The sequence below is a fragment of the Athalia rosae genome, chromosome 1 (assembly GCF_917208135.1).
Source record: "Athalia rosae chromosome 1, iyAthRosa1.1, whole genome shotgun sequence".
In the NCBI taxonomy this organism is placed as follows: Eukaryota; Metazoa; Arthropoda; class Insecta; order Hymenoptera; family Athaliidae; genus Athalia; species Athalia rosae.
This window is the reverse complement of record NC_064026.1, coordinates 3,524,317-3,544,845: the sequence shown is the minus strand read 5'-3', so window position 1 is coordinate 3,544,845 and position 20,529 is coordinate 3,524,317. Positions and strand designations below refer to the sequence as shown.

The 20,529-nt window shown below is 36.8% G+C and overlaps 2 protein-coding genes across 4 annotated transcripts; one reads left to right on the top strand and one right to left on the bottom strand.

The window, feature by feature from the left end:
- Positions 1–247: 247 nt before the first annotated feature.
- LOC105690816 (HAUS augmin-like complex subunit 6) lies at positions 248–3,742 on the bottom strand. The gene is made up of 8 exons (XM_012408927.3): positions 3,557–3,742; positions 3,063–3,360; positions 2,755–2,908; positions 2,503–2,645; positions 2,213–2,412; positions 1,694–2,090; positions 1,339–1,590; positions 248–1,246 (listed from the first exon to the last, which is right to left on the bottom strand). Exons 1-8 carry the CDS (start codon positions 3,644–3,646, stop codon positions 756–758), a joined length of 2,025 nt encoding a protein of 674 aa, XP_012264350.2. The 5' UTR covers positions 3,647–3,742; the 3' UTR covers positions 248–755.
- A 341-nt stretch (positions 3,743–4,083) lies between these two features.
- On the top strand, positions 4,084–13,747 carry LOC105690822 (poly [ADP-ribose] polymerase tankyrase). 3 transcript variants are annotated; one of them, XM_012408938.3, is made up of 13 exons: positions 4,084–4,225; positions 4,321–4,536; positions 5,847–6,049; positions 6,133–6,458; positions 6,562–6,815; positions 6,946–7,279; positions 7,521–7,651; positions 7,831–8,059; positions 8,135–8,520; positions 8,608–9,000; positions 9,204–9,742; positions 9,827–10,173; positions 10,251–13,747. In XM_012408938.3, exons 2-13 carry the CDS (start codon positions 4,344–4,346, stop codon positions 10,489–10,491), a joined length of 3,576 nt encoding a protein of 1,191 aa, XP_012264361.1. In that variant the 5' UTR covers positions 4,084–4,225; positions 4,321–4,343; the 3' UTR covers positions 10,492–13,747. The 3 variants fall into 3 exon arrangements, with proteins under 3 accessions (XP_012264361.1, XP_020710793.1, XP_020710794.1); XM_020855134.2 differs by having other exon boundaries at positions 4,201–4,536; positions 7,530–7,651; XM_020855135.2 differs by having other exon boundaries at positions 4,201–4,536; positions 8,608–8,814.
- Positions 13,748–20,529: the final 6,782 nt, after the last annotated feature.

Sequence of the window (20,529 nt, the reverse complement as noted above, 5' to 3'; positions counted from 1 at the left end):
CGCACACCACGGACCCACGGGGAAATAGTACATGCGCATATATTGCTGTACTGACAAGCGTAATGTAGAAAAAATAAAAATTATGCCTCTAGCTCTGCCCCTAGGAATGGGAATAGGCTTCCAAATTTGATATTCTGTTTTCATTTACGATGAACTTGAACGATGCCGAAGTTTATTGGAGAATGAAAGTACGGCGTATCATGATAATGGAGACAATTGTCTCCATTAATAATTCTGAAGAATGAAATTTTTTAATACAAACGTTTGAAAGTTTTATTTATATTATGTAATTGAGAGAGGCTCTTTACTCATACTAGTTATTAAAGATTTATGTTTGCAGAAGTAATAAAATTTTTCATTGTTCATATCTATCAAATTAATAATTACAGTATCAGAGATTCTTATCTACAGATATATTTGAAAATAACACGTACGATAAAATCCGTGAAATGGCGCAGGCTTCAATTTATACACTATTTCTTGTTCTAAGTGAATCATTCAGTACAAACTTTTCGATCGCCCAGACAAATTTGTTTAGTAAGGCACGCGAGTTCTTGTAAGAGCAGTAAAGCAAACGAGTATCAAAAGTTTCTAATAGTTCTGATCATCAGAAATTACTTGTAGAATTTACAGTATTTTCCAGTAAATCGCACTATCTATTGACAACATTTCGGTGTTATTTGCAAAAATATATTATTCAACGATCCTAGATAAAATAACAGCATGTTGCGTAAATAGACAATACTCCAACGATATTATGTACTATCATTGCTGTTCTCACTGGTTTCCATATGCGATGAGATACTGGATTTCTGTAGAATCAACTTGTAGCGTTCCACCAAGTCACTGATAGATCGTCTTTTATGATTCTTTGGGCTTTCAGTGGCCGATGTGCACTCACTAGTTACTTCTAGTTCTTTATTGTCATGTAAATTCGGTTTTACAACTTTGTCCAACAAAATTGATGAGCCATCATGGGCCTCGATGCTTTTTTTGAGGTCATTTGCTCCTTCTTCCTCTTCAACTACGACGTTTGGTTGAGGCTTATTTTGCTTTAGTGGAGATTGATTATTAGGATGCGTCATCCCTGATACCACACTAATGATCTCTTTGCTAAGATTGAACAGACTTTTCGCCGTTAAATCGAGGGTCATTTCTGGTATACTGCTCGTTTCACCAATCGTACTTATTAGAGCAGTAGAATTTGCTTTCGGACTAGATGGGATAGACAATACACTGGAGTTTGCTGTAACAACCACATAGGAATTATCATTTTGGATAGTGATATTTAATCAAAATTTTAATAAACATTAGGTATTAATGAAAAAAGATGCTGACCTCTGTTACCAATTGACTTAGGATGGCTCGAAAAAAGTCTAGAATATTTCCCAGATTTTTTACCCATTGCAGAACTCAGTCGACATGTCATTTTTAGCTTTCGGTTTTGTGGGGTAAGTCGTTCACTTGTTATGGAAGACATTGTATCATCAAAATTCATCCTCGATACTAGCAAATTAGTTCTCAATTTTGATGATTGAGGTGTTGTTTCCTCCATACGTTTGTGACGAGAAAATAACGCTTTGTGAGCTCCTGTAAATAGGATCGTAAATCAACCGAATTTGAAATCTTCATAAGCTCATCTGTATCAGAATTTATTTAAAAAATGTAACAAAGAATGTAATTCATTGATTACCTTCAACGGGTGTTAATGCCAATCTATTCTGAACATTCATCTTTTCCACTTCCGGATCTGTATCGATACAAATTGTTGGTGACGGCATAAATAGAACATCATCCATTACTTGCAGGATAACTTCTGTGCTTTCAGCGATATATTTAGTGTTCTTTGTTTTCAAGCTATTATGAACTTCTGTCGCGAGATTTTTCACTCTGTCGAGTAAAAGAAGAAACAGATGAAGCATGGAGGCTGCATCTTCATTGCTCGCTTGAATTTGTAATAGGTATTGGGATAAATTTTGCATTCTGTGAGCTTGTAACTGCAGCCTCAAATTACATAGTATTTTATATACTACTGTGAGCAGGTTTTGTAATACTAATTCTCCTTCCTTATACATATGTGAGAAGAGAACCTAAAGAACCAACATAATAATTATTCCTCAGATGAGCTGAATGGTATCATCATATGAACGGTTTTATTATTTCATTAAAATGAAATTTTCGAATATCACTGAGAGCATTTGATTATGCTCACCTGTATTTCTGGTGACACCAATGAATGTAAATCATTATTCACATCTATGCTGGGAAGTTTAGACACATCCAGAGTTCTGGAATCATTTAGTAAACTCATTGTTAACTCGGCAACCTCCATGCACAAATCTTCGATAGATTTCAAAATGCTGGTCCTCTCTTGCAACAGGCTGATTTCTTCAGATAAGTTCTTTTTCCACACTATAAACGTCACATAATGTTAACAGGAGGTGAAAATGAAAGAATGTTATTTTTTGTCAAACACATGAACAAACAAAGGAAATCCCTTACTCTCAATAATTTCGACATCCTGAACATCTACCACTCTCTTTTTAACGACTTGAGATGCTAATACTTTTTCAGCCAGTTCAGAGATTGCTTTTCTCTTTCCAAATGTTTCATTCTGAAGGTTGTTTATTTCAGTGGCTTCCTCTCTGGAAATTTTTCGATACATAATTATGACTAACAAAATACATTAAAGGACATAACATAAAAACAAACACACATTCAAATTGCTTAAGGAAATTGTTTTAAGATACATACTCCACAGTTTCTTTAGCTTTTTTTACAGTCTCACAGAACTTTTTGTTCAGTTCAATGATATTTCGATGCGAATGAGAGATAGCATGGCTCAATAATGATTTAGTTACTTCATCAGTAATCCCTGATTGTGGTATTGACAGCACATCACTTTGCCCTAAGAATGTAAAATCAATTATGATGGTTCGAAGATTCAATAAGGGGAAATTTTTCTGCACGTTGGATTTAAATCACATTGAAGAGTTATATTTGGTATCTCATTTTGGATGGTTAAACTTTACACATTAACATGAAAAGTTAGTCAAAATTACCTTGGCGTTTGATGTAGACGTAAAGAACGACCTGTGATAGTTTCCACATTACAATGGTAAACTTTGTACCTCCGGCATGCAACAAGTATGTGCCTAAAATTGGTGGAAAGCCAGCTTCTGGGTGTTCACTAGCTACGATAGCTATAAAGTCTTTAACATCGGTTCGATACTTGCTTTCGCTCTTTTTACAAGCTATTGGCCATTCTACCAATTTTTTAAATCGCTCTGCATCGTATATCGTGAGCAAAAAGTGTGATACGCAGATGAAACCTGCTGTATTGGGTTTCTCAAACATTCCCTGTGATAATATAATGGAACATAAAGTTATGTCTGCACTATAATATTCCTGTAATACTTCATCAACGCTGATGAAGTACCATGTTAATTAATCCTGGACCAAGAGTAAGCCGAATCAGAGAAGAAAAGTGTTTTATCATAATAGGTTAACTCTAAGACTAGAAAATTTTGAAGAATGTATTTGACATCATTCATACCTCTCGAAAATGTCTTCTGAAAGCTTCGTTTGGAGAGACCATTTGCGATAAAAGATACACATTTTTATGGAAAGATGCACTCAATGTCATTTTGGCAACACTTTAAATTCCAAGTAACCTGGATGCTGTCAATCACGCGGCACTCACAGATGTTTGGTTTGATTCTCATTCAAACTTATGAAACTTTGGTAATGATCCACCCACTTCAAACACATTCTACCACTAAATTTATACTAGGTCAGTCTTAAGTTATGGGTTTGTGATCTAACGTTACATTTACGACTTTAATTAACTAAAAATCAGCAGCTATCAGCGAGACGTCAGTTATGCTGATCCTCAGTTTAAAAACCCTGTATTCTGCAAATTAAGCTTTGATTGGTCCGTGTCGCATAGCAACCGATGATGACCCACAGCTCCGAATAGTTACCCTCAAAGAAGGATTTAATTTCACAGTGCTCCAAATGTCATATTAAAAACTTTCTAAGGCGTTAAAAAGAATCATTTTGAAAATGTCATAATGACAAGGAGAAACTGGTCACCAGCATTTGCTATAAATCAAATAGTTTTTGAGCAAATTACACCCAAGGCCCGTCGAATTCGTGTGACAGCTCTGTGAAATGTTGGTTGATGCGGTACAGCTGGCGGATTGGTCCGTAGCAGTAATGACATGTATGTATGTCCTTATACACGCGCGAATGTATGCTTCTATGTATGTGGTTACGTAGTAAATATAGGTATACCGTATGTCTCGGGTTGCTCGACAGTAGCATGAAAATGGTGGTGTAAAATGACTGGACGACGGGCAGTGTTGACGAACTCTGAGCCCTTGCCAGGAACTGGGGGCGCAGATCCTTTTCGTGAACTTTTCGAGGCATGTAAGACTGGTGATTTAGTAAGGGTTAAACAAATCGTAACACCGCAAACAGTGAATGCTCGGGATACCGCGGGACGAAAGTCTACCCCCTTACACTTCGCAGCTGGTGAGCGAATTTTTATTTATTTTTATTCTTCCTGCTTGTTTAGCGAATTTATTACCTTGAAACAGAGGATTATTGGGGAAGAAAATCGTTTTCACATGTTACAGTAGCTTGATCTCCTGAAGTAATTTTTCAGAGAACGTTTTTTTCTGTCTTTTTTTATGGTTAGGGTTTGCGCAACTGATATACGTACCCCAATATTTGTAATCACCTGTCATTATGCAGACGAACGTTCGCTCGCCTAATCGTGGGGTGAATGTGAATGGGAAATTAATATCGGAGCTGGTTTTTTCGAGCATATAATGTTTGGATCCAATACAGCTAGTTTTTCATTTAAAACGAATCTGTAATTACGCTGATATGCCCGTTGATTTAAAGTTTTGCATAATTGGAGTCGTTTTTTATCACACGCGAATGGGCTGACTCCAGTTTGTCACTACATCAGTTGAAAAATTTACATCTCATTCAGTTGGATTCTAATTTTTTTTTAGTAATTTTCATTGTTTTGTTTACTTATTGATTAGCTAGGAGCTCCATTCTATCAATGTTTATAAAATAACAATTTTTGATTGGTCAGCCTATTCATGTTTGCATTAATCTGATTCCGGTTAAGGCTTGTTAGATCATAATTATAGTGAGCTATGAAATAACGTTATTATTGTATCAAAGAGAAAGTGAAAGTACAGAAATTTTTGGAGCAGTACATTAAAAGTTGGTGCCCTGCTGTACATATCAATTATATCAATGTTACGATAAATAAAGAAATATCAGTTCCCAGTCTGCTTTGTGTTGATAGAAAGGTGGTGCCTCTGCTTACAAGGCAGAACCAAGTCCTAACTGTACTCATTCTTGGTTGGCTACCTTATTTCCATATACATGTATATATTGATGTGTATACATAGGATGTTCTTCTACTTATATAGTATATAAATATATACATATATGTATGTACAAAATATCATTTTTGTCATCATTACTAGTCTCAAATTCAGTTTTATTTCCTTCAACATAAAGGTAGGTAATTGTAAGTACTTAAACATTGTATTGCCAGAACGGAAGAGACTACAAAAATGAAGTAAAAGGGGAAGTGAGCTTTCCCAAAATAAACTGTCTCCACAGAAAAGTGAGGAAAAAAAATTAGTGGCCGTGTGTTTGCCGGATATGTGCATTTGACTTCAAAGTCTTTCTAATTTTTTTTTGACGGTGCGATAAAAATACACCAGCTCATTATTTCCGTGTATTAATTGCTTTGCATTGATCTGCACGATGATTCATTGGTCTCAATTTTCAATTATGTATGTGCTTATCAACAGGATACGGTAGAAGAGACGTAGTTGAGTTTTTGCTATCCGCTGGAGCCTCTATACAAGCTCGTGACGACGGAGGGTTGCATCCGTTACATAACGCCTGCTCTTTTGGTCATTTCGATGTTGTAAGATTACTTTTGGAAGCCGGGGCTAATCCCAATACCAGAGATAATTGGAATTACACACCCTTGCATGAAGCTGCTATCAAGGTAAGATAGCAAATGGGAGGTAGATGCTTGCTTGTTGCCTAAACGAAAATTGAAAGTATTTTACAAATAATGTAATTTTGCAGGGCAAAATAGACGTTTGCATAGCTCTGCTTCAACACGGAGCTGATGCTAATATCAGAAATACTGAAGGAAAGACAGCACTTGAATTAGCCGATCCAGTGACTAAACCCGTTTTGACTGGGGAATACAGAAAAGACGAACTATTGGAGGCTGCTAGATCTGGCAACGAAGAAAGATTGTTGCAGCTGTTAAATCCCTTAAATGTAAATTGTCATGCTAGTGATGGGAGGCGATCAACTCCCTTGCATTTAGCTGCGGGTTATAACAGATCGAGAGTTGTGCAAATTTTACTACAAAACGGAGCAGATGTGCATGCCAAAGACAAAGGGTGAATAACTCATTCATAATAATAATATAAGTGGACACATGTAAGTTTGTCTATGATGTCACATTAGGTAAGCATGATTTCAACAATAAGTATCTACTTACAGCGGATTAGTGCCACTTCACAACGCCTGTTCTTACGGTCATTTTGAAGTTACGGAAGCTTTGTTGAAACACGGAGCTGCTGTGAACGCTAGTGATCTTTGGGCATTTACTCCGCTTCACGAAGCCGCAAGCAAATCAAGGGCGGAAGTCTGCTCGCTGCTTTTGAGTGAAGGCGCAGATCCTACGCAACTTAATTGCCACAGTAAAAGTGCCATTGACGCAGCACCAACGCTGGAGCTTCAGGAAAGGCTGGCTTGTGAGTGCTTCTTCTAAAAGTCTCTTAAAAACCCGAATTTTGCATGTTGAGTATTTTCCTTGTTGTGAATATGAGTTAAATGATGATCATCTATGTATCCAAAAGTAATTGTTTATTTTGTCCATTCTAGATGAATTCAAAGGACACTGTCTCCTAGACGCCTGTAGACAAGCGGATCCAACGAAATTAAAAAAATACCTGTCGCAAGATGTTGTTAATTTCAAACATCCCTACACAGGTGATACAGCTCTGCATTGTGCTGTTGCATCGCCTTATCCAAAACGAAAACAAGTCATTGAAACTCTGATAAGAAAGAATGCAGCTTTGAACGAGAAGAATAAAGACTTCCTGACACCTCTCCACGTAGCCACAGACCATTCCCATTACGACGCGATGGATGTCTTATTGCGGCATAATGCAAAAGTAAACGCATTGGACGGATTAGGGCAAACAGCTTTGCATAGGTAATTTTGTAGAATTTTTTTTAGTGTTCACGCAAACATGACTTAATTACCAGGCCTTTGATAATAGTCTATCTATTGAAAGGTTTTAAGCAAATTGTTCTGATTTTTTCAAGATAATTACCATGTTCTTTAGCAAACAGGTAATTGTCTATTTTTTTTAATTTTTTGTCAGTAATTGATGCATCCCAAAGGCCTTGTAATTAAAGGAATTCAAAATAAGAATATTAATAAATGCGTTTAGGTGCGCCAGAGAGGACAACGTTCAAGCATGCAGGATACTGTTGTCATATAACATTGATCCTTCGATAGTCTCTTTGCAAGGATACACGGCAAGCCAAGTTGCAACGGAAAACGTTCTCAAAATATTACAAGGTGAGTGTCATGACTTACAAAACGACGTTGCATAAGAGTTAATCAGGTGATTGTATAACAAAACGCCTTTCAACTTTAGACTAGAAATTGTAGATAAAGTGTTGCTTGACTTTGAAAAAAAACATGTGCAACGATGAATGATTGTAGTTAATAAGTTTGACATGGAAATTACTCATCAGATCCGCCGAGTGGAACTGAAGATATCGAAGCACAACTTCTTGAAGCAAGCAAAGCCGGAGATTTGACAGCTGTTGAAAGAATACTTCAAGCTAGTCCACATGCAGTGAATTGCCGGGATTTGGATGGCAGACATTCCACACCCTTACACTTTGCTGCAGGATATAACAGAGTGCCTGTCGTCGAATATCTTCTAGCGCATGGAGCTGATGTTCATGCTAAAGACAAAGGGTGAATCTCTGATTCAATGACATGCATTCTATTTAGTTGATGTTTCATAATTTTAACTCCACGATATTTTTCCAGGGGTTTGGTTCCTCTTCATAATGCTTGTTCGTATGGCCATTACGAAGTGACGGAATTATTAGTTAAGCATGGAGCATCTGTGAATGTAGCAGACCTTTGGAAATTCACGCCCCTACACGAAGCTGCAGCAAAAGGTAAATGCGAAATAGTTCGTTTACTGTTGAGACATGGAGCAGATGCAGCTAAAAAGAACAGAGATGGTGCAACGCCGTTGGACTTGGTCAGAGAAGGTGATCAAGATGTCGCTGACTTATTGCGAGGAAATAGCGCGCTTCTAGATGCTGCAAAAAAAGGCAACTTGGCTAGAGTACAAAGGCTGGTTACACAAGACAACATCAATTGCAGAGATGCCCAGGGCAGAAATAGTACTCCTCTACACTTAGCTGGTTAGATCAATTTTTTGAAGTTGGAGTATCGAAAAAATTGATAATTTTGCTGAGCAATATTGAGTTATCTTTGAACTTATCTTCCAGCTGGTTACAATAACCTGGAAGTAGCGGAATTCCTTTTGGAACGAGGAGCAGACGTGAACGCACAAGACAAGGGTGGTCTCATACCTCTGCACAACGCGTCGAGTTACGGTCACTTGGATATAGCTGCATTGCTAATCAAATACAACACAGTTGTGAATGCCACAGACAAATGGGGTTTCACTCCGTTACACGAGGCTGCACAGAAAGGTAGAACGCAACTTTGTGCTCTGTTGTTAGCACATGGCGCAGATCCTTTCTTGAAAAATCAAGAAGGACAGAGTCCGGTTGACTTGGCAAGCGCAGACGATGTGAAATGTTTACTGCAAGATGCCATGGCATCACAACAGGTGGTGCCATCGGTGCCACCGAGTCGACCACCCAGTATAATTGCTGGTAAGAAAAAACAGTTTCATCGGAATGATGTCAAACACCTCCCAGCAAATCGCTGAACTAGGGAAACGAGAGTAACAAAATTTAGATTCAGATCGAAATACGTTTTTGTTCAAATCTGTTAAAAATTTCCTGGTGTGTCGAACCAACTACGAAACTTGAAAGGTTACACATTTGTTGAGTTTACTAATGGTAATTGTTTTCAGTTCCAGTTACCCCACCTCCTCTGTTGACTCAGGAAACTGTAATAATGCCATCGGGGGCAGCAATGACCCTTTGTGTGCCAATGGCTAGACCGACATCCTGTCTGAGTCCAATGCCATCCATTGAGCCTTATTCCGAACGAGAGGTCAAAGAAGTATGCGAGGATCGTAATACAAGTGGAATCACATCCGTATCTGGATTTTTGCAGAGTCTGAGCTTAGAGCATCTACTGGAGTTGTTTGAAAGGGAACAAATTACTCTAGATATATTAGCAGAAATGGGTCACGAAGATTTGAAGCAAGTTGGAGTATCGGCATATGGCTACAGACACAAATTAATCAAGGGAATGGACAAATTGCTGTCCTCTGGTGCTGGTGGTTCTCTTTGGCAACCTTCCATAAATCCTGGAACTTTATTAGTCGATTTGCTAACAGAGGATAAAGAATTCTTGGCTGTAGAAGAAGAGATGCAGAGTACTATTCGTGAACATAGAGACAATGGTCATTCAGGAGGCATATTTTCTCGATACAATATTGTTAGGGTGAGTACCTAACGATTATGAACTGAAACTGTAGCCTTCAAAATTTTCCTATAATATTATTATTGAAATTTCTGTCAATTTCAGATACAAAAAGTGCAGAACCGCAAGCTTTGGGAACGCTATGCTCATCGTAGGCAAGAGGTTGCAGAGGAAGTTGGAGCAGCACCCGCTTCTCCAAGTACAACACCCAGAGCTACTCCCAGCCCAGCTGCGCCACAAGCAAATGAAAGAATGCTGTTCCACGGTAGTCCCTTCATCAATGCAATTGTTCAAAAAGGATTTGACGAACGACACGCTTATATCGGTGGCATGTTTGGAGCTGGAATTTACTTCGCCGAGCACAGTAGTAAAAGCAATCAATACGTTTATGGGATTTGTGGTGGTACTGGTTGTCCGGCACACAAAGATCGGAGTTGCTACATCTGCCACAGGTTAGTATTTATTCCGGTAGAATATTACCGAAGACGGGTAAAATTATATCTCCATATGACGATAAATTTTGTTCTAGGCACCTCGTCCTCTGTCGAGTCACTCTGGGTAAATCGTTCCTACAATTTTCAGCCATGAAAATGGCACACGCTCCACCGGGGCATCACAGTGTGGTAGGCAGGCCGTCGCAAGGAGGTCTTGTATTTCCAGAATACGTAGTTTATAGAGGTGAACAGGCGTATCCCGAGTACCTGATAACTTATCAGATTGTAAGACCCCAACAAGAGGCAGGTGGTGGGGAAGGTAGTGAGGAACGGTGATCAGAAGAGGTGAGCCCTGCGGCCAGACTTTATCGCCTCTGTTGCTGTCAGAGGCCTAAAACTTGCGGTGTGTTGTCCTAGGTTGTGTCCTAATTTTTATTTTAACGACATATTACATTTTTTTTTTTTTTCCATCCTACGGTATATTGTACAGATGGTTCATGCAGATGATCGAAAGAATTGATTTATTATTGTTATCAAAGATCCGACAGTGACTACAAAAAACAAAAGAAAAAAAAAATCGGCAGTAGTAGAAACTCGTCGCAAGGCACTTTACTTTTATTCCGATTTTTACATTCGGCTGTCAGTGCGTGATCCTAGTATTTATTTGTATTATTGTTTGGTCCCGATAGATCAATTAGAGTAATAATTGCAGGACAGAGATGAATTCATAGTTATTATTATTTGGAAGATTTTTTTTTAAGGTATATCTTACTCGTTTGAGATAGTATAATTTTTTCCATTTCGTTCCCTGAATATTCATCTGGATTGTAATACTTTATTTGTATGTAGATATTTATAGGTACATATTATTATACAATTAAAATAAAACTTAGGCATGATCTTTGCCGGGACACAAACCATACACGCGGATATGAGAGACACATGATTTTGCTAAATCTTTCAAGGATATGAGGCGCTATTCTTGGAATAATAGAGAATCTAGTAACGAATTAAACTGATCTCAGTAGATCTTCGACCCTTAGTTAGACTTGGCGTGAATCAATTGATTCATTATCTATAATCCTTGGATTACATTGTCACAGAGACATTAAAATAAATAATATAAAATGATGGTTGTTTAAGACGCTTAATGGTAACGAGTAATTCACCCAAGATAAATCCAAGTTCATTAAATGTCACGGTAACGAATCAAAAAAATACAAGAAAAAAAATCCAGGAATAAAATAGAATAAAAAGGGGAAACACGTTTCATTAAAATACGAGTAAGTTTATCATGTTTGTGAAATTTGAATGAACACGATAATAGAATGAAAGCTTAGATAGCCTTTACAAACGCGTGATCTCCATGTTAATATATTCCATCATTATTTTCACACATTAACATAACATTAATCATTAAAAATAACCTCATTTATTAAATTGAAGATTTGCCAGGAATTGCATTTATCAGATGCTACGAGGATATTTTACCTATTTACATTCGTAACTATTCATTTTTCAGTATTTTCGATTCTGTTCACTATGGAGCAAAAATTTGCTTCTCAATCAAATCATGGTAAAATTAAATATACCAGTATGCTTATCTTTTGTTATGATATGGAAAAGATATAACAAAAACGTTACGACCACGTGCTGCATTTCGTGTATTTAAAGAACAGCGTATTACAAATCGTGTGATGTTTATACTTTTTTGGTAATAGGAACTCGTGATTAACTTAATTACGAATACTCATATAAATATTGTTATTCAGTTTCACCGAACTGGAACAATTTACTAATTTCGTATCTGGCGAACTATAATAAGATTTCGAGAAGTATCTCCATGCCAGGCATTTTTTTATATAATAGGGACGATCGATCGTTAGTTGTCACAATGCTATTATTGCTAATTAGCATCTAGAATGGACGCTTCCCTTTGATTAAGTAATCGCTTTGATACTATAATGGTCGTTGCAATGGACCTTAGCTAGAATTACGTCTCACAATTATCTTGATCCAGTAGAATTCCACTGCAAAAACTGCACTGCTTGTTTACTTTCGGAACTGTACTAGCATAAATTGAATTGGCTTGCAATTGACTTTGGAAGCGAAAACTCTAGTTCCAGAGTCCGATGAAATATAACACCACTATTTTTCAAAAAATCATCCAACCGAACAACAAATTCTAATCTGTATTTGAGATATTCCCACACCACTCATAACATTTAAATTTAAATACTCCGTTTCACACTAATATTCGTACCAAATTTCTTTTCACGATTAACTTTTCATTCTTATTTTCTTGAGATAATAACAGGATCGTCATCGCAGCCCCTCCAATTTCGTGTATCAATTTGGAGTATTACATCATTATTGCATTCCTATTAATACATAATCGTATAATTGCATGTTTAATTTTCATTTCGGAATCTGGACCAACCGCCTTTATCATCTCAATTTCAATTGTTCTTATATTTTGTCATTTATTGCGAACGTTAAATTCTTCTCTCAAAATTCCTGGCAAATCCGTCATACAATTTACCTGTGAAATTTAGTGATCTGCTCAATAAGACACTTCGTTAAAATATGAAACAATAAAAAATAAAAAATGGAAATCAAATATTCCTAACGCTTGTCGGATGTACATTGAATAAAAGTATACATATGATAAAGATCAGGAATATTTATCTCGCCAATATGGGTGATGGTCGCTTTTATTTATGGGTATTTAGCTTGATTAAATATCTATTAAATAAGATTAAAAAAATGAGAAAAATAAAATAAAATAATTAATTAAGCAAACAGATAAAATACAATAGACGTACGATTATTTTTAATATGTAATTAAACTAGGGTGAATTAGAATTCGGATTTGGCTTTTATACCTTTTCTTTTTTCATCACTAGACACATAGCGCTTCAATAAAAAAAACTTGGAGGCCTGAAACTAGCATGTGCGTCATTCTAACTTGTTTAAAATATACGCATACCCTATTCACAAATAAATCTTCACGTCATGTGCGCGAATCAATCCAAATTCTAAAAATAAATAAATTTCCAGTTTGTTTCTATCCACAATTTTGTGCATCCGGTTGAGCGGATAAAATTAAAAAAAAATCACATCGATGCCTGCAAACTTGGAAACATACAAAAATAATGAAAAAAGAAAGAAAATTGAAAACTGTATAAAAGCCAAGAATTTCAACGGATAATCGATGAGTACGTGTGGTGCGGTTGTGTTAAAACACAACAAGTATCTAAGTCATTTCACGACTGTGAAAATAGAAAAAAGAAAAAATGAGAGAATTTTTAAGAAGTAACAAAAACAAATAAAATAAAAACGTAAGAAAGATTGTATCGAAAATGATGAGGGTCGTGCGGTTTGATATATCGTGTTAATGAATAATGACAATACCAATATTCCTGAATTTTGACAAGTTTTTACCGTACATGTTGAAAAATTGAATATTGAACGGATAACGAAATGGTCGAATGTAATTTAAATATTATATACCAACCGATGTATTTCCATTAACTTATACTCTAATGTTATACATAATATTACATGATATAATAAAAGAATATTCCATAAGCATTGATTATTTGTTATTGATTCATATCACAGATCAATGATGTCGATGAAATAAATGAATAAATAAATCGTCCGACTGTGTAGACCGTGAATAAATGATCTTTCGAAATCGGAGAATGTAACCAACACGATTTGAAAATTAGAGGACGTGAATTTGCTTCGTGATAAACTTTGCCAATAATTGCTACGATAACTCTGCATGGAGACGGTTATACGTATATTGAGTAACGTAACTCCTCACGGTGCTACGATCAACTCAATATCTCCCGAGGGATTAAAAATTAAACAAATTTGTATCCCCTTATTATATGTTGATTAAAAATATATTATAAATACACTCGTACGATAGTCGATAACCCACCGGGGGAATGATCATTAGCCAAATTACAGAACACATTATTATGCTCGATAAGAAAACAAATTATCATATAAATATAAACAGCTTTTATACGAGTCATTTAAAATTTTTGGGGTGGAAACCCGGCGTTTTATCAATTCGCGTAATACGCCGCGGGGCGATTTTTATAAATACTATAAAAGGCGCATACCTATACCGCAGAATCGCCATGTAATTCTCAGAGTCATGAGAGCATGACGGTAAAAGCTACCGCGATAAGCTTGATTTATACAATACACCCGACTTATGTTAGACCGTGAAAGTAGTATAGTTAGAAGTAAATCTTCAATTAAATTTAACGACTGTTGGTCCCGCAGCCATCTTTTTGCTAGGCGTTTACAGAAGAGCAGCACACAATCGGCGATCATATATCTTCTCCTAGTTTGAAAACTGTTATAATATACATAGGTGCAGTCCGAAAGGCCTACAGCAACTATCTGCAGATATTACCCCGTACACTGCAGAAACCCATGTCCGACACCCACTCGAAAAACCATGGAACAGATTCTGCAATATTTTTTCTTTCGCATTTAGTTTCCCCTCCAAGCTGCAGCACTCCTCGGATGTTTGGTGAATAAAATTACTGGTTTTACGGCTCAGATTTCTTATTTTCATTTTTTTATTTCCAGTAAATCGCAGTTACGTATATATTTACTTTGAGAAGGAGAAAAAAAGAATGAGCTTTTTCGCGTATACCGAGCGTATATCCAGATAATGTCGATGTTATAAGCATAAAAAGGTATGGAAGGCATCGTAGAGTGTATGTCATGTACTTTTTTAGAACCAATGTCCACTTTGCACGTAGGTACATGATCTCATGTGGTGTACCGGTCAAATATTGACAAAACTATTATACAGCTGCTGCAGAGGTAATCTTAAAAAGTGAATAAATTTGAATTTTGGCATTAGGATGCGCACACTTGAATATTAATCAGAATTTTTTCGTCTATTTGTCCACTCATTTTCTCAGATTCATGAAATTGAATAAACGTGACTTGGTGTCGCGCTATTCTCTGAGTTTTCTAGTTCTGTTGGCAACAAAAGATTTATCAGAGCGTATAGTGTCACCTTACCGCGATACGGCGTTATAACTTAAACTGGTTTTCCTACCCTTGTCTGCGAAAGCTAAGCGAGTCTGTCACGCTTCGTACATTTGCCATCAACTTCCTATGGAGAGAACCGCGCCTCCGCGATAATTACAGGCTTGTACGTTGCGTACAGTTTTATTTTCCGAAGGAAAAAAAATCAGATCGTCCAAACATCGCTTTGAAATATCTTTCGTAAGGCGACACATCCTGTAACATATATATTCAATTTCACGGGCGATTGCAATTATTATATACGATCTACAGAAATTACCATCAGGGTGCAGCTTATTTCTTGGCTGGCGGCGGTGCTCAGCCGATGGTGTTGCATATTTGCAGGGCTACGAATTATTCGATCATAATTTTGCCGAAATTCATGCACGTCTCAGCGAAAATTTTGTGGATACAAGTAAAACGAATACGAGGAAGAGAGGACGGAGAGGAGAAAAACAAAAAGCATCGGATTACGACATCCCTTGCATAAGGTGTGTAAGATGTGTCGAAAAGTTTTTGTCTTCTTGGACGTCCTCGGGGTTCTGTCGGCCTCGCTCGCAATATGTCTGACTAGAAATATATCGAGGAACTTGGCCATCATGGTTTCGTTGCGAAGCACATAATATGCAAGATTTCAGATTTCGGCGGGTTTCAAAGTCAAGACACGATTGATCGTGCACGAGGTTGCGGACTTCTGAACGTGCTTTGGAACTCCGCCAAGAATAATCAGAAGCTCTTCTTACAAAAGAGCTAAATTAGTCCGACTTTTTGAAGCGGCGCATCCGTACAATTTTGACCACATAATTCGGTTCGATGTACCTACTTGCATGATTTCACCTTTTTTTTTTTGTTTTGTCACACTACGAGCAACGACCCGAAATAAGAATCATTTACGATACTGGTGCATCATAAATCTTTGTCGAATTCATTGTGAAACTTATTATGAAAATTGTCAACGAATTTATGTTTACCAGATGCGATCACGAGCGCTTCGTGAATTATAACAAGTACACACGTCCGCGACTTGATTATGTAAGTGAAATAAAAATTATTAGTTGGTTTTTTATTATTCCAAACCTTGTAATAATTCGATTAACTTATCGGTTTAATTAAGAGATCCGTTGGCTTCGCATGTGCGACCAATTCGGGGATTATAATTCGGGGATAAAATATATATTTTTTTCTCTTAATTCCCCCTATTCGCATAAAATATTAAACACATCTTATCGACGTTTGCTGGATGCTGCGAGGAACGCGGAACGCGGCAAAATAATTTTCGATATATTTTGAGGTGGGGCGATCGGAGAAGCAGAAGAAAAAATAAAAATATTTTTTCGCAGTCAATTAGGAAATGGAGACGGACGAGTTGTGAGAAAATCGAATGGAAAAAAATTATAAATAATATAACGGAAAATAACGCGTAAATTTATAAATTATATTGAGTTATAATTACGGCGTTAATTTTTACGCGCAAAAAGTAAAATAATTACGGGTGCATCTCATTAATTCAAATCGTAACACAATATTATGTTGTGTGGAAAAAGCATCCAAATCAATCTAGAAGAGATAACCTCGAGTTATATTGGAGGAGTGAAAAGGCGCGGGACCGCATCGCCAATTTTATTGATTTCTCAACGAAAATTCACGCTCCATTTAATTGTACGTTGATTCCTTTTGCAGTATGATTATCAAATAAATTTGAGATGGGCAAGGGCAAAAGAACTAATAATAAATAATCGATACAATGGAATCAGCAGGATAATTCAGCTGGGTGCATACAACGTACGCCCCTGCATGAAAATTTTTCATCCATATCACATTACTAACGGAATCGCAGGCGCGCGCGCCGCATCGCAATGTTCGGTTGTGTTGTAAATTTTCATTTACATTTTTTTTTCTCAATTTTATATGCAAGGTCACGCGAGAAGAAGAGAGATTAAGAATTCTCGAATTTACTGGACTAATGAATCCAGTTGCGCTATATTTCGATTTTTCTTCTTAATAGGAGGAAAACAATTTAATGAAAATGGCCACGAGGGATGAATCATTCTTCAATTTTCTATATCGCATTCCATCGACGAAAAGAATCTCTGCAGCTCTGATAGAATATAGCGATGCGATTTGACTTTTGGAAATCCTGATGACACTTTTACGAATTTTCATCATCCTTCGCCGCTGCAGTAATCCTCGCGCGCGTCTTTTTATATAAATTCATCACGATGCAATTATACTATTTTCAGAGTGTAACAAATACTGTTTATTTATTTAAATATCTCATACCCAGTATTATAATTTATCCCCGACTATATTTATATTAATTCTATGAATTTTTCCATCCGCGTTATTAACGAATTACGATACATATTCGTTCGCAGCGCGGATAAAATAACGTTGTAAAACAACGTAGCGTGTATAACATACAAATACACACCTCGTCATCAAGGAAATAATAACCTTTGACTTTTAAATTAATAAAATAATAACCGAATATAATACACAAGGATCAGCGCTTCTGTCGGAGAATTTCTGCTGCATAAACGCTCGCGAGAGATGAATCGGAAGATGACACAATTTATAAACTTCAAAAAAACTGATCACCTCTTGACACTCCGCAATCGTTCGGAGCGCGGATTGAATTTCCACCGATAATGTCCGCCCTGTATATTTTTTCGCCGTATTCTTTTCCTCTTTTTTCACGATTACTTCTGGGGCAGAACTCGCCGGCATATCGGAACGCCGTTTTTAAACTTTTATAGCCTCGATATAAATGCATGCGAATATCAGTTACATCACGCCTAATTTATAGAGCGTATGTTTTTTCCTCTCTCTCTTTTTCGAGATTCCTCCGATCGTCAACGATGATTTTAATCACCCTTGAACTTAAATCTATCCTGTTTCCGTACCGCTCGGGAAGCGGAAGGACGCGCGGAACTGGACGTCCGTGTCGTGTTCTTCGAGGCGAAGAAATTCGCAAAAAAAATAATGAGAAACAAAATTGCGATATCGGGAATTCCGAGAGCGTCGACGTGTGTCTGGGTCATTATTACGTTAATTGCTTGTTTTTCATCCCTTTCGGGACAATGCAAGGTCCTCGTCATCGGGGCTTTAGGGATTTTGACCAGGTGAGGTCACTCTGCCCACGTGTTATTCGGCTCGTAAACGCGTCCTAATCTCTTTCGAACATCTGTTGTTTTTCTAGACGAATTGAGTCACTTGAAATATGGATACGCGAGTGTCAAAATTCGTTGCATATAAGCCAGCTGCAGCGGCTATTTTGGTATTTTCACATAAATTTTTGTTTGCTCCCAAACGATTGTTACTCTATCGTTTCGCTGTATCTCTATCGTTACAATAAACACGATAAATCATGCGCGTATGCACATACCTAATTATTTGCACGGAATGCAAAGCGTATAGAATTTTACGAACCACCTAAAACCCCAGCTGGACAAAGTCCGATGCAGCTGCTTGGAAAAAAAAAATTATTATTTTCGAAAGTTTATTTTCCGATCCTCGCAGGTGTAAAAAATTTTCTTCTCACTCTCGTTTCTATTACTATTCTTGCTCTGTTCCTTTATCAAAACGAGATAATTATATTTATACACACTAGGAAAGAGACGATGCAGACGCCAAATTAAAATCTCCTCTAACCGCGACCGCAAATTCTTATCAAATAAAATACTGCATGTATATCTGCTGAATTATATACACGAGTTTCCTTTGCGATTACAAAACGTGCGCAACAGGTGTTTTTTTTTTTCTTTCTTCAACATTTTTCTACATAAACGCAACAGGTGACGAACACTAAATGTATAACGTTGGCAAATAGTAATCGCGTGATAAAGAATATGGGGAAGAATGTTAAATTACATGGAATCACATGACGAAAATAGGGAGTGAATCGTGTTATATTTTCATTTTATGTACAGCTTATGTATACGTATTCATTATTATTGATTGTGTATTGCTCGTATAAATGCGTCGATATACATTATTGGCAGTTAGAAAGAGGTATACGCCTGCAGCGAGATGATCACCGGTCGTGACCCCCGACACTAAGGAGATAACGACTGGCGCCTCTGCAGCTCTTGGCAATTAAATAATTTTTGCAGTTTTTTTTTCCCCTTTTTTTATACTCAACAGTTCTTTTTTTCCTCTTTCGAACGATAACGACAAATTCAGATGCGTATCGCTGATGCATATATGTACACACACACATACATAACAAATACCTGCACCGTGTACAATAATTCGAATGCTGCAGTCAATCTACACGGACATGCATTGGCTAATTAATCGGGTCAGATTTCTACGTATAAAATTTTCTATCCACGGATTTCAATCGGATACATAGAAATTTAAACGCAGATTCAAAACGGCTGCATTTAAACTTACTCGATTATTATAAATTTGATTAATGTCCGTGCGCCCATTAATCTGGACTCGATCGAACGAGAAATAATGTGCGAGATGTATGATAAATAATAACAACAATAACGATAATGATAACAACGAAGGGTCCTGATAAATTGCTGCAGCACTTCGAAGAGTCGCGCGAGAATACTAATTACCTGCAATTTTCGCTCCAACGAATAATTTGTTATTGTAATTAACGTATGTATGTATATACGACGCGGAATATAATCCGCATACATAATTAGTTAGTTAATTATATTTCAGATGAATAGACCACGTTATATGTAGGGATATCTGATACATATGTGTAATACGTGTGGTACGTATATAGGGTAAAAATTTAATCTATATTTTAATATTGGCGATGGACTATTTTTGAATGATGAAAAATTTCTATAATGTAATAAAAAAAAAAATAAACGGAATAGATAAAATGAAACTGGATGACATAATAAGTAATTACGAGATATGCAGTTTCGTATTAATTGTTAAATAACCGTCGGACGTTCGTGTACACGATAATTGGCATCGATATATAATTGATGAGAAGAAACTAATGCTAATGATATCGCTCGTAACTACCGTTAAACCCTGAACCATTAATTTTTCATACTCAGATAAATGTCAGACGTTTCCTAGTCTGGAAAGACCAGTGTAATTAAGAAAGCTTTTATTTCTGTATTAAAGGGGGGTGAGACACACGGCTATCTTATTTTTAACACCGGCTAAAGATTGCCGATAACGAATCCGGCCTCGACTGTAATATTATTGATTATTATAATAATACGTATAGGACGGCGGAGAGAGCTATACAATACGCGAGTGGAGGAATCGTAACTTGTATTATTATTTTTTGTCCCGCGAGCATTTAATTATATATTAATAGCGCGT